Source organism: Coregonus lavaretus (assembly GCF_964263955.1).
Source record: "Coregonus lavaretus genome assembly, chromosome: 36".
Taxonomy (NCBI): Eukaryota; Metazoa; Chordata; class Actinopteri; order Salmoniformes; family Salmonidae; genus Coregonus; species Coregonus lavaretus.
The window spans coordinates 11,735,673-11,750,795 of record NC_140023.1 but is presented as its reverse complement, the minus strand read 5'-3'; the positions used below and the strand labels follow the sequence as shown (position 1 = coordinate 11,750,795).

Below are 15,123 nucleotides of genomic sequence, written 5' to 3'. Positions count from 1 at the left end.
CAGAGCAGAACATGGCGGAATTGTCAGATTGTCACAGACCAATTAACATCATTACACACACACACACACACACACACACACACACACACACACACATTTGGGTCATTCTACAGATTCGGTGCCTTTTGTGATTGAGGAGGATGAAACAATGAACATTAAAATCTTAAGCTTTTTTTTATTTGATGTGACAAAGTAATGTGTGTACTTGATAGAAAATACCTTTTCCCATCTCAATGTAGAGTATTAAGTTATTATTCTGTATTATTTTCTCAAACAAGTCCCAATTTAATTCAACCCCGTCACAGTCATTTTGTTATTCAACTATTCATTTTTCCAATAAGCTTGAGATCAGCTTCTGGCATAATCTCACAGTTTAGATGTCCCTTGTAAATAATGGCATATTGTAATTAAAGAGAAAATCAAGAAAAACTGACCAGCACCATCCTTTCCAGTTTACGATGAAGAAATTTCTAATCTAACTCCACATTTTCGCAAGAAATGTGCAAGAATGCTGCGTAATTCCTGACAAAATTGAAATAGCCTTATTTACCCTGAATTAATACACACAATAAAAACACTATTGATGTTATATTTTGTGTATTTAATAAAAAATGTAAAAATAATAATCTCGTAACAGGGATGAATGCACCGCAACAGGGTTGAAAATCATGTAACAGGGTTGAGTGAAAAGCATCACGTGTCATATGTTTTATCTTTTGAGATCACTAACATGTTGCCATTTTTAAAACATTTAAAACATTTTTAAACCTACTGTCAACATAGCTTTTAAAATCTAAAGAATCTAGATGAAAGCTAGACAGAGTAAAACACATTAATGAACTAATAACAGTAACAACATTTCATTGATTTCATAAAAATATCCATCTGATAATGGCAGGAGTCTGTTTGAACATTGAGCAAACATCTTAACATTGATAACCTACAGTGAGGGAAAAAAGTATTTGATCCCCTGCTGATTTTGTACGTTTGCCCACTGACAAAGAAATGATCAGTCTATCATTTTAATGGTAGGTTAATTTCAACAGTGAGAGACAGAATAACAACAAAATAATTCTGAAAAACGCATGTCAAAAATGTTATAAATTGATTTGCATTTTAATGAGGGAAATAAGTATTTGACCCCCTCTCAATCAGAAAGATTTCTGGCTCCCATGTGTCTTTTATACAGGTAACGAGCTGAGATTAGGAGCACACTCTTAAAGGGAGTGCTCCTAATCTCAGCTTGTTACCTGTATAAAAGACACCTGTCCACAGAAGCAATCAATCAGATTCCAAACTCTCCACCATGGCCAAGACCAAAGAGCTCTCCAAGGATGTCAGGGACAAGATTGTAGACCTATACAAGGCTGGAATGGGCTACAAGACCATCGCCAAGCAGCTTGGTGAGAAGGTGACAACAGTTGGTGCGATTATTCGCAAATGGAAGAAACACAAAATAACTGTCAATCTCCCTCGGCCTGGGGCTCCATGCAAGATCTCACTTCGTGGAGTTGCAATGATCATGAGAACGGTGAGAAATCAGCCCAGAACTACACGGGATGATCTTGTCAATGATCTCAAGGCAGCTGGGACCATAGTCACCAAGAATACAATTGGTAACACACTACGCCGTGAAGGACTGAAATCCTGCAGCGCCCGCAAGGTCCCCCTGCTCAAGAAAGCACATATACATGCCCGTCTGAAGTTTGCCAATGAACATCTGAATGATTCAGAGGAGAACTGGGTGAAAGTGTTGTGGTCAGATGAGACCAAAATGGAGCTCTTTGGCATCAACTCAACTCGCCGTGTTTGGAGGAGGAGAAATGCTGCCTATGACCCCAAGAACACCATCCCCACCGTGGAGGTGGAAACATTATGCTTTGGGGGTGTTTTTCTGCTAAGGGGACAGGACAACTTCACCGCATCAAAGGGTCGATGGACGGGGCTATGTACCGTCAAATCTTGGGTGAGAACCTCCTTCCCTCAGCCAGGGCATTGAAAATGGGTTGTGGATGGGTATTCCAGCATGACAATGACCCAAAACACACGGCCAAGGCAACAAAGGAGTGGCTCAAGAAGAAGCACATTAAGGTCCTGGAGTGGCCTAGCCAGTCTCCAGACCTTAATCCAATAGAAAATCTGTGGAGGGAGCTGAAGGTTCGAGTTGCCAAACGTCAGGCTCGAAACCTTAATGACTTGGAGAATATCTGCAAAGAGGAGTGGGACAAAATCCCTCCTGAGATGTGTGCAAACCTGGTGGCAAACTACAAGAAACGTCTGACCTCTGTGATTGCCAACAAGGGTTTTGCCACCAAGTACTAAGTCATGTTTTGCAGAGGGGTCAAATACTTATTTCCCTCATTAAAATGCAAATCAATTCATAACATTTTTTACATGCGTTTTTCGGGATTCTTTTGTTGTTATTCTGTCTCTCACTGTTCAAATAAACCTACTATTAAAATTATAGACTGATCATTTCTTTGTCAGTGGGCAAACGTACAAAATCAGCAGGGGATCAAATACTTTTTTCCCTCACTGTATATAGGTCACATGTTGCCATTTTTTTACATTTTAAACTACTGTCAACATAGCTTTTAAAGTTTAAACAATCAAGATGAAATCTAGACAGATTAAAACACATTAATAAACTAACAACAGTTACAACATTTCATTGATTTCATAGAAATATCCAGAGTAATGGCAGGAATGTCTGTGTTGTTTGAATGTTTGAACATTAAGCAAACGTCTTAACATTAATAACCTATAGGTAAGCCTACAGTTTGTTCACCATTTTTACTGAGAGAGCCTAGCCCACACTTCCTTCTGTATTTCCATGTGCCTAGAAGTCACCGGTTTAGGGGGATCAATGTGTTCCAAGATGTCCTCAAATGGATACCACAGGATATTGTCAGAGTGGTGTAGGTGGATAAGTAGGAATCAGGCGCAGGAAACCAGGAGGACTTCAACAGAACTTTACTAAAGTCCAAACACAAATATCAGTCGCCAACCCAACCGGGTGGCGCGAACAATTACGCACGAAACAACAGTGCGGAAACAACAAGAAAAGCGCACGCAGTGCGAGCTCTCGAAATAACACAATAACGAGAGAACCAAACTCGTAGAGGCAGGCTGACATAAACAATCACGCATAACACCTGACCCAAACACACGAAACTAAATAAGGGAACAATTAAGACACAAATAAGGGACAGGTGTTATGAACAGACAAAACCAAATGAACATGAAACATAGAACGGTGGCAGCTAGTACTCCGGAGACGACGACCGCCGAAGCCTGCCCGAACAAGGAAGAGGAGCAGCCTCGGCCGAAACCGTGACAGTACCCCCCCCTTGACGCGCGGCTCCAGCCGTGCGCCGACCCGGAGCTCGGGGACGACCCGGACGACGCGGAGCAGGGCGCGCAGGATGACCCCGATGGAACTCGGTCAGTAGGGACTGGTCTAATACGTCCCTCCTTGGCACCCAGCACCGCTCCTCCGGACCGTACCCCTCCCACTCCACGAGATATTGAAGACCCCCCATCCGGCGTCTAGAATCCAGGATGGACCTCACGGTGTACGCCGGAGCCCCCTCGATGTCCAACGGGGGCGGAGGAGTCTCCTCAATCTCAAAGTCCTGGAGTGGACCAGCTACCACCGGCCTGAGGAGAGACACATGGAACGAGGGGTTAATATTTTTGTAATCAACAGGTAGTTCTAACCTATAACTCACCTCGTTCAATCTCCTCAGGACTTTAAATGGCCCCACAAACCGCCGACCCAGCTTCCGGCAGGGCAGGCGGAGGGGCAGGTTTCTGGTTGAGAGCCAGACTCGATCTCCAGGTGCGTACACTGGCCCCTCACTGCGGTGTAAGTCGGCGCTCGTCTTCTGTCGACGTATGGCACGCTGCAGATGGACGTGTGCAGCGTCCCACGTCTCCTCCGAGCGCCGTACCCACTCATCCACAGCGGGGGCCTCGATCTGGCTCTCATGCCATGGTGCCAGCACCGGCTGGTACCCTAACACACACTGAAAAGGGGTTAGTTGGGTGGAGGAGTGGCGAAGAGAGTTCTGTGCCATCTCGGCCCAGGGCACATATCTCGCCCACTCCTCCGGCCGGCCCTGACAGTATGACCTCAGAAACCTACCCACATCCTGGTTGACACGTTCAACCTGCCCATTACTCTCCGGGTGGTAACCCGAGGTAAGGCTTACCGAAACCCCCAACCGTTCCATAAATGCTCTCCACACTCTAGAGGTGAACTGGGGGCCTCGGTCAGACACTATATCCTCGGGTACCCCGTAATGCCAGAAGACATGGGTGAAAAGAGCCTCTGCGGTCTGTAGGGCAGTGGGTAGACCCGGCATGGGAAGGAGACGACAGGCCTTAGAGAACCGATCCACAACGACCAGGATGGTAGTATTCCCCTGTGAGGGGGGAAGGTCGGTAACAAAATCCACCGAGAGGTGGGACCAGGGTCGTTGTGGAATAGGCAGGGGTTGTAACTTACCCCTGGGCAAATGTCTGGGCGCCTTACACTGGGCACACACCGAACAGGAGGAGACATAAATCCTCACATCCCTAGCTAACGTTGGCCACCAGTACTTCGTGCTAAGGCAGTGCACTGTCCGGCCGATACCCGGATGGCCAGAGGAGGGGGACGTATGAGCCCAACAAATGAGGCGATCGCGTACCTCGAGCGGAACGTACGTCCGACCCACAGGACACTGTGGAGGACTCGGGTCGGTGCGTAACGCCCGCTCGATCTCACCATCAACCTCCCACACCACCGGAGCAACCAGACAAGACTCCGGTAGTATGGGCGTGGACTCAACTGACCTCTCCTCTGCGTCATACCGCCGAGACAGAGCATCTGCCTTCCCGTTCTGGGACCCAGGGATGTATGTGATTTTAAACACAAACCGGGCTAGGAACATAGTCCAGCGAGCCTGGCGAGGATTCAGTCTCCTAGCTGCCCGGATGTACTCCAGGTTACGATGGTCAGTTAGAATGAGGAAAGGGTGTTGAGCCCCCTCGAGCTAATGCCGCCACACCTTTAGGGCCTGTACCACGGCTAACAGCTCCCTGTCTCCTACGTCATAATTCCGCTCCGCCGGACTGAGCTTCTTTGAGTAAAACGCACAGGGACGGAGTTTAGGTGGAGTGCCAGAACGCTGGGAAAGAATGGCCCCTATCCCGGCCTCTGACGCGTCCACCTCTACTTGGAACGGTAAAGAGGGATCCGGATGCGCCAACACCGGCGCCGAGGTAAACAGGTCCTTCAGTCTCCCAAATGCCCTGTCCGCCTCAGCTGACCACCGCAAGCGCACCGGACCCCCCTTTAACAGAGACGTTATGGGAGCTGCCACCTGTCCAAAACCCCGGATAAACCTCCGGTAATAATTCGCAAAACCCAAGAACCGTTGCACCTCCTTCACAGTGGTTGGGGTCTGCCAATTACGCACAGCTGACACCCGGTCTACCTCCATCTTCACCCCTGACGCAGATAACTGGTAACCCAGAAAGGAGACCGACTTCTGGAAAAACAGACATTTCTCTGCCTTGACATATAGGTCATGCTCCAACAGCCTCCTCAATACTCGGCGCACCAGGGCTACATGCTCAGCACGGGTAGGACTATACACCAGAATGTCGTCGATGTACACAACTACTCCCTGTCCCTGCATGTCCCGGAAAATCTCATCGACGAAGGATTGGAAGACTGAGGGAGCATTCATCAACCCATATGGCATGACTAGATACTCGTAGTGTCCGGAAGTCGTGCTAAACGCTGTCTTCCATTCATCGCCCTCTCGAATGCGCACCAAGTTATATGCGCTCCTAAGATCCAATTTTGTAAAGAACTGCGCACCGTGCAGTGACTCCGTCATAGTCGCAATCAGAGGAAGTGGATAGCTGTACTTCACTGTGATCTGATTGAGACCGCGGTAATCAATACACGGGCGCAGACCTCCATCCTTTTTCTTCACAAAAAAGAAACTTGAGGAAGCGGGTGAAACGGAGGCCCGTATGTATCCCTGTCTAAGAGACTCAGAGATGTATGTCTCCATAGCCTTTCTCTCCTCTTGAGACAAGGGATACACATGGCTCCGCGGGAGAGCTGCTCCTGACTGGAGATCTATCGCACAATCCCCCCGTCTATGAGGCGGCAGCTGCGCCGCCCTAGTCTTACTGAACGCCAGTGCCAAATCCTCATACTCGGGGGGAATCTGCAGTGCTGGCATTAGATTCGGACTCTCCACCGAGGTCGCCCCTATGGAAACACCCAGACACCGCCCCTCACATTGAGCAGACCACCCTTTAAGAGCTTTCTCTCGCCATCTAATAATAGGGTCATGAGTCATCAACCAGGGAAGACCCAGCACTACCGGATACGCAGGAGAGTCAATCAGATAGAGCTGAATTCTCTCCTCATGACCCTCCTGTGCCATCATCTGAAGGGGTGCTGTGACTTCCCTAATCAACCCAGACCCTAACGGACGGCTATCTAGGGCATGGACGGGGAAAGGCTTATCCACTGGAAGGAGGGGAATCCCTAACTCTATACAGAACTGGCGATCTACAAAATTCCCAGCTGCGCCTGAATCTACCAGCGCCTTATGCTGGGAACGAGGTGCAACCTGTGGGAAACAAACAGGCAAGGTTAGGTGCACGACAGAAAGCTCTGGGTAAGCAGGGCGCCTACTCACCTGGGGGGACCCCCCAATGCGTGACCTGCCATCTCCCTCACTGGAGGACCCGCCCCAACACCTAGCCGCAGTGTGCCCTCCACGACCACAGTTGGTGCAAGGGCCGGGTCCCCTCGGGCTCCTCCTCCTCCGTTCCCTAGCGCCAGCACCTCCGAGCTCCATAGGGCTCGGCTCGGAGGTGCTGGAGAGTGGAATGGGCGAACCCCCCCCTCCGGGACGCCCACGGGTGGCGAGCAGGGTATCCAGCCGGATGGCCATGTCGACCAGCTGGTCGAAAGTCAACGACGTGTCCCTGCACGCCAACTCTCGCTGGACGTCCTCCCGGAGGCTGCAGCGGAAATGGTCGATATGGGCCCGCTCATTCCACCCTGCATCAGCCGCTAGGGTCCGAAACTCCAAGGCAAAGTCATGGGCGCTCCTCATCCCCTGTCGGAGGTAGAATAGACGTTCCCCCGCCGCCTTCCCCTCTGGTGGATGGTCGAACACAGCACGGAAGCGGCGGGAGAACTCCGCATAGTTCGTGGTAGCGGCGTCCATTCTCCTCCACTCGGCGTTGGCCCACTCCAACGCCTTGCCGGTGAGACAGGAGATGAGGGCTGAGACGCTCTCGTGTCCCGAGGGCGCCGGGTGTACGGTGGCGAGGTAGAGCTCCACCTGCAGCAGGAACCCTTGACACCCGGCAGTGGAGCCGTCGTACGCCCTCGGGAGCGAGAGCCGAATCCCACTAGGTTCCGGAGATGAGACAGGAGGGCTGACCGATGGGGCTGGTTCGGTTCGTGGAGGTGTGGGAACCCCGCTGGTCTCCCATCGGTGCAGAGTATTCATCACCCCCTCCAGGGCGTGACAGACCTGGTTGATGCGGTCCTCCTGACCACGAAGACGTTCAGCCATCTCGGCTGTCGGCGCGGTCGCTCCTGCTGATTCCATGGAAGTGATGCGTGATTCTGTCAGAGTGGTGTAGGTGGATAAGTAGGAATCAGGCGCAGGAAACCAGGAGGACTTCAACAGAACTTTACTAAAGTCCAAACACAAATATCAGTCGCCAACCCAACCGGGTGGCGCGAACAATTACGCACGAAACAACAGTGCGGAAACAACAAGAAAAGCGCACGCAGTGCGAGCTCTCGAAATAACACAATAACGAGAGAACCAAACTCGTAGAGGCAGGCTGACATAAACAATCACGCATAACACCTGACCCAAACACACGAAACTAAATAAGGGAACAATTAAGACACAAATAAGGGACAGGTGTTATGAACAGACAAAACCAAATGAACATGAAACATAGAACGGTGGCAGCTAGTACTCCGGAGACGACGACCGCCGAAGCCTGCCCGAACAAGGAAGAGGAGCAGCCTCGGCCGAAACCGTGACAGTTATCATCAAGAAGTGCCCAGAAGTACCTATTTGGTCCAGCACAGCACATGCATTTGACCTGCACATGGGATTCATCTGTGGCTAGAATTATTCCGGGATAGAAATCGTCATCATATTTGGCCACGCACCATTTCCCGCATATGTCTTTTGACCTCTCTTATCTAGATCTCCTATTCCTTTCTTCTTTCCTGCTAAAACATATTTTGTCCATCTCATGCGTTCACTCCTGAGGTACTTTTCCCTTCGTTCTGGATCAGCATTTCTTCTTGCCCTGTACTCTCTTTGCCTTTCTGCTGCTGTTTTTGCCATTGTTGAATCTGAAATTGTAGGTCAAGGTCAAGTCAATGACCAGTTTACTCTCCAAAACTAATTACTGTATCCTTTTAATCACTATGTAGTAAAATGAACGTGAACTTGCAGATAATACTCCTAAATATGTCAGTACAAACCAGTCGGCTAGTGAACATGAACCCCTCACGCACCAGTTGCCAAGGCAGTATACTGTATGTCTTTTTAGACTAGTCTTCATTTACATTCTCTAGTCTTTTTATGCATTACCAAATTATGCTTTAAAGCAACAAAACTTTATTTTCTGTTGATTGTGTGTCCATGACCACCACCACCTCGTGTCTTAAAGATCTTACATTTCCAGGAGAATTACCTGACCACCGGCGCGCGGATGTCCCTCACCTTCCTCTCTATGTGTGTTTCCTTTCTGCTGCAGTTTTTTCCATTGTTGAATCTGAAATTGTAGGTCAAGGTCAAGTCAATGACCTGCTTACTCTTCAAGACTAAATATTGTATCCTTTTAATCACTATGTAGTAAAATGAACATGAACTTGCAGATAATACTCCTAAATATGTCAATGTATATAGGAGAGAGAACAAATTAATTGTCACTTTTTTTAAGTTATTATTTTCAAAAATTCCTCGTACTTTTAGTTGATACTGTAAAACCGTAAACAACAAACATTCAACAAGAAAATATGATTGGTATTAAGCAATATACATTAAATATTGCTAAGATTTAACAGCTATTCAACCCTGTAACAGCCATTCAACCCCGTAACATTGAAAAATGTGATGGGGTTGAATGTGACAGGGTTGAAGATTTTGTGCTAATCTGTTGCTAATTCGGGATGCTAGCAGCTAGCATTGTGCCACATGGCCTTATTCAACAAAAGACATTGTTATACTTCATAGCTATAAAAACAATTCTTGGTAAAATCTTAACTATGAATTCCCCCCCCCCCAACAGAGTTGAATACCTGAGATTGACAAAGCCCATATGTGCTTAAAAAACATGAAATATTTATAAAAAGTGAGAGAGCAGCTTACCACTTGTCACACCAGGCTTCTCTGAAGACTTGTATGATGTCACTTCCTCATAAATGATGTCCACAGGATCAAACCATTATTTAATTGTGAGTGGGGGTATTGTTGCGTTACGGGGTTGAAAGAAATACAAGGACAGGGGTAAAAGCCTGAATTTCTCAGAAAATAAAATGTCTTATGCTGAGAAAATGGATTATGCATAATAAGGGGGCATATACAATTAATTTAACAAAAAAAAAGCATTATTATTTAACACTGTGTACTCAAAATGAGTCACGCCATTTGCATGATGGTCAATAGGGACAGGCGAAATTCTTAATACTCCTAAGAAAAGCAAACATATAAGTATTGAAATTCATCTCTGTTTAAAATCATATTCTCTACTCCATATTAAAAACATGTAAAACTTTGAAATGTTGTAATTTAAGTGTAGTTTGATAAATGTTCTGACAAGTTATAGCACTAGTACATCTTGGGACACTGACAATACTGAAATGTCACCGAATCTGTAGAATGACCCATATATTTAATCAAGCAGAGTAATTGATAAGAATTCATTTAACACAGCTCCCCTCCACTCCCACCACCCCTTTCCCTAAATTAAAATGTACTCTACGCACACTCAATAGCTCATTCTGCCATGGGAGCCATCCTTTCTCTTAATGGTTTTCTTTCTTAATGTGTGTGTGTGTGTGTGTGTGTGTGTGCGCGCTTGTGTGTGCGCTGAATTTCTCTCTATGCTGTTGTTTCTCTACACTTGCAAGCATATGTTTGTGAGTGTGTCTCTTTACTGAAAAGTTACCAATTTCCCACAAGACCACAACGGATAAACCGTGGAGGGAATAAAACCGTTTTTAGAGAGACAGAAAAAAGGCAATAGAGAGAGAGCGACTGTCCTATCCCTCTGGGCCTTCCCTCTGGCTCTCACAGTGGTGTTTGTGCCTGTGATTTGATGAACTGTGTTTTTGTTTGTCCTATTCCCTCGAATCCTCCTTAGCCCTAGCCTCATGACTTTACATTTCTGTGCACTGCTGGAAGAAAAATAGTCATTGACAGTGCATATTTTTCACCTTAACTGCAGTGTGGGCCAGGTTAGGATTGTGCTAGGTTTGTACATATTTGTACTGTATAAGTGTAACAGTGACAAATAGGTATGAGTGTGTATATCCTTACTACAAACTATTTTCCTTGAGGACAACCTGGCATATACATGGAAATGGCACAGTAGCTGCAAAAGGAGAACATATTTGATTATTTGATTATGAACTGGAACCTTTTTGTATGGGAGTTTTATTTTGTTTGTAATAAAGCTCCCCTTCCCTACCAACACTGATCCCCTCTAAACTATAGGGGGTACTGTAGAGGAACGTAAATGGAAGTTGTATGCTCTTGCTGCCCTGTTTCAGTCTGGATAAGACAATATGCCTTATGTCTAAAATGTGACTGTGTCCCTCCTCTTTAACTCTGCAGCCAACACAGCCAAGGTGTTTATCGAGGTACAGGATGAGAATGACCACCCGCCTGTCTTCACCAGAAAGCTCTACATCGGTGGTGTGGCTGAAGATACTAAGACCTTCTCCTCTGTCCTGAAGATAGTGGTGAGAAAGGCCTTCGGATACTCATCCTTATATGCTACTGTCTTAACACACACACACGCACATACACACACGCATAAACATACACATGTACTGAAGATCATGTTGAGAAAGCTGTCTGACACTCAATTCTCTGACGTACTCTGATTGTACTCTGATGTAAGCCAGTCGAAACTCATCCTTAATGCTACTCAGGTCCCTGCAGTCCTTTGGTCGGTCCAAAATCAATTAATGCGTAGAGAGACTGTGTCATCACGCATGCACACACACAAACACAATACTGACAATATGCAATCTGATTCCATCCCCATCCTCCCTGCCGGTTCCATTCTGTTCGGTCATGGTGGCAAAATCCATTCGAGCCACTCTCTGTAGTTCAGTTTCATCTTCTCCATTCCTCTATTCACTGGTTGGATCTAATATGATGGTGGGATGTATTATGATCCCAGTTCACCCATTGAACCGTGGCCAAAAATCAGTCCAGATTATCAGTCTGTTTTACATTGAAAGTGGTATGGCTCTGTAATGTGAACATTCCTTTACGTGTGACTCAGCTGGTAGCACCTTACATACCAAACAGGCACACATAGTCATTTGAAAACAATCGGCAGCAAGTACATGCTCTGGGATATACTGTAGCTCTTGCTGCATAAATCTATTGTGCTCCACTATCAATATTGTATGATTGTATGGTTTAACTCATATTGTTTGAGTAGAAGTCACCCTTGAGCTCAGATTTGTGTAATTACGTTAACTGGAACCATTCCTAACCTGAACCATTAGCAGGTGCTTATCTATCCAAACTGAACAGAGTTGCACAAATTCCCCAGTCTGTCCACTACTGAGGCATAATAATAAAAAACTCAGTCCAGTCTTCCAATCATGAGCCAAACACTAGATTGGATATGAAGCTTCTTCAGCATGCTGTCTGATAGAGTGGAGCTAATACATAATAAATGCTATAAAGGGACTTCACGTATGACTGATATTAAATCTTCATTTACAATCTGTTCCGTGAGCTTAGTTTCATCTGGACATGATGATGGCAGGAGGGGTTGATGGGAACCTGAGGCTCCATGACACTCATGGTCGGTCGGTTGGTTGGTCGGTCGGGAAGAATTCAGACCCCTTGACTTTCTCCACATTTTGTTACGTTAAAGCCTTATTCTAAAATGGATTTTTTTTAAACATCCTCATCAATCTACACATCAAAAAATAGGTTTTTAGAAATTCACCCATTCTTCTCTGCAGATCCTCTCAAGCTTTGTCAGGTTGGATGGGGAGCGTCGCTGCACAGCTATTTTCAGGTCTCTCCAGAGATGTTCGATCTGGTTCAAGTCCGGCCTCTGGCTGGGCCACTCAAGGACATTCAAAGACTTGTCCCGAAGCCACTCCTTCATTGTCTTGGCTGGGTGCTTAGGGTCGTTGTCCTGTTGGAAGGTGAACCTTCACCCCAGTCTGAGGTCCTGAGCTCTCTGGAGCAGGTTTTCATCAAAGATCTCTCTGTACTTTGCTCTGTGAGGGGAGCATTCTACTCAAATCAAATCAAATTTTATTGGTCACATGCGCCGAATTCAACAGGTGCAGACATTACAGTGAAATGCTTACTTACAGCCCTTAACCAACAGTGCATTTATTTTAAACAAAAAAAGTACAAATAAAACAACAACAAAAAAAGTGTTGAGAAAAAAAAAGAGCAGAAGTAAAATAAAGTGACAGTAGGGAGGCTATATATACAGGGGGGTACCGTTGCAGAGTCAATGTGCGGGGGCACCGGCTAGTTGAGGTAGTTGAGGTAATATGTACATGTGGGTAGAGTTAAAGTGACTATGCATAAATACTTAACAGAGTAGCAGCAGCGTAAAAAGGATGGGGTGGGGGGGCAGTGCAAATAGTCCAGGTAGCCATGATTAGCTGTTCAGGAGTCTTATGGCTTGGGGTAGAAGCTGTTGAGAAGTATTTTGGACCTAGACTTGGCACTCCGGTACCGCTTGCCGTGCGGTAGCAGAGAGAACAGTCTATGACTAGGGTGGCTAGAGTCTTTGACAATTTTGAGGGCCTTCCTCTGACACCGCCTGGTATAGAGGTCCTGGATGGCAGGAAGCTTTGCCCCAGTGATGTACTGGGCCGTACGCACTACCCTCTGTAGTGCCTTGCGGTCGGAGGCCAAGCAGTTGCCATACCAGGCGGTGATGCAACCAGTCAGGATGCTCTCGATGGTGCAGCTGTAGAATTTTTTGAGGATCTGAGGACCCATGCCAAATCTTTTTAGTCTCCTGAGGGGGAATAGGCTTTGTCGTGCCCTCTTCACGACTGTCTTGGTGTGTTTGGACCATGATAGTTCGTTGGTGATGTGGACACCAAGGAACTTGAAGCTCTCAACCTGTTCCACTACAGCCCCGTCGATGAGAATGGGGGCGTGCTCAGTCCTCTTTTTTTTCCTGTAGTCCACAATCATCTCCTTTGTCTTGGTCACGTTGAGGGAGAGGTTGTTGTCCTGGCACCACACGGCCAGATCTCTGACCTCCTCCCTATAGGCTGTCTCATCGTTGTCGGTTATCAGGCCTACCACTGTTGTGTCTTCGGCAAACTTAATGATGGTATTGGAGTCGTGCCTGGCCATGCAGTCATGGGTGAACAGAGAGTACAGGAGGGGACTGAGCACGCACCCCTGAGGGGCCCCCGTGTTGAGGATCAGTGTGGCAGATGTGTTGTTACCTACCCTTACCACCTGGGGGCGGCCCGTCAGGAAGTCCAGGATCCAGTTGCAGAGGGAGGTGTTTAGTCCCAGGATCCTTAGCTTAGTGATGAGCTTAGAGGGCACTATGGTGTTGAATGCTGAGCTGTAGTCAATGAATAGCATTCTCACGTAGGTGTTCCTCTTGTCCAGGTGGGAAAGGGCAGTGTGGAGTGCAATAGAGATTGCATCATCTGTGGATCTGTTGGGGCGGTATGCAAATTGGAGTGGGTCTAGGGTTTCTGGGATAATGCTGTTGATGTGAGCCATGACCAGCCTTTCAAAGCACTTCATGGCTACAGACGTCAGTGCTACGGGTTGGTAGTCATTTAGGCAGGTTATCTTAGAGTCCTTGGGCACGGGGACTATGGTGGTCTGCTTGAAACATGTTGGTATTACAGACTCAGTCAGGGACATGTTGAAAATGTCAGTGAAGACACTTGCCAGTTGGTCAGCACATGCTCGGAGTACACGTCCTGGTAATCCGTCTGGCCCTGCGGCCTTGTGAATGTTGACCTGCTTAAAAGTCTTACTCACATCGGCTACGGAGAGCGTGATCACATAGTCATCCGGAACAGCTGGTGCTCTCATGCATGCTTCAGTGTTGCTTGCCTCGAAGCGAGCATAGAAGTGGTTTAGCTCGTCTGGTAGGCTTGTGTCACTGGGCAGCTCGCGGCTGTGCTTCCCTTTGTAGTCTGTAATAGTTTTCAAGCCCTGCCACATCCGACGAGCGTCAGAGCCAGTGTAGTACGATTCAATCTTAGACCTGTATTGACTCTTTGCCTGTTTGATATCAAATCCTACTGTGATGTTTCTGATGGCAACCGGAGTGCCAGATGATCTTGAGGGTTTGTTAACATGCTTTGGTGAGAACAGACCAGGGGTCTTGCCATTCTGAGAATTGAAACTGTAATGATACAATGTACTTTTTGACATTTCTGGGAATGAAAAGACTCACTGAGTTAAATGAGATGAAAAGTGAGGATGAGGATAGATGACATGAGGAGGACTGTATGTTGAAATGAGAAATGCACTGTACCTCCGCCTAGCCTTGTTGCATTCCTGTTTATAGCACTTTGACATTCAATTGATTTTAGTGGACAATTCTGATATTGGCAGCCATAGATATTGCTTAAAGGGATATTTTTCCTACTGTACAAGGAATCTATGAAACATTTATAACAATCAACACTTGACTTGCAAATGGGGTAAAATGTATCCTATAACAAGACAAAGTATCCAATAATACTGCATCGGCTATTAGACCATCTCAGACTCCATCGGTATAATTAATTATACGATTCCATTTCTCCATTGTTTCTGTTCCTTCGAATGTTGTGTTATCTCTGTCAGGTCTAGATAGAAT

At 46.7% G+C, this 15,123-nt stretch overlaps 1 protein-coding gene across 1 annotated transcript in view; it reads left to right on the top strand.

The window, feature by feature from the left end:
- LOC311110814 (protocadherin-15-like) overlaps positions 1-15,123 on the top strand; it is a gene marked incomplete at both ends in the record, with an annotated part of 245,784 nt that overhangs the window by 197,713 nt on the left and 32,948 nt on the right. The window contains one exon of the mRNA XM_084153381.1: positions 10,896-11,023. Within this exon, the coding sequence (XP_084009507.1) occupies positions 10,896-11,023 (128 nt within the window). The remainder of the gene's footprint in view (positions 1-10,895; positions 11,024-15,123) is intronic.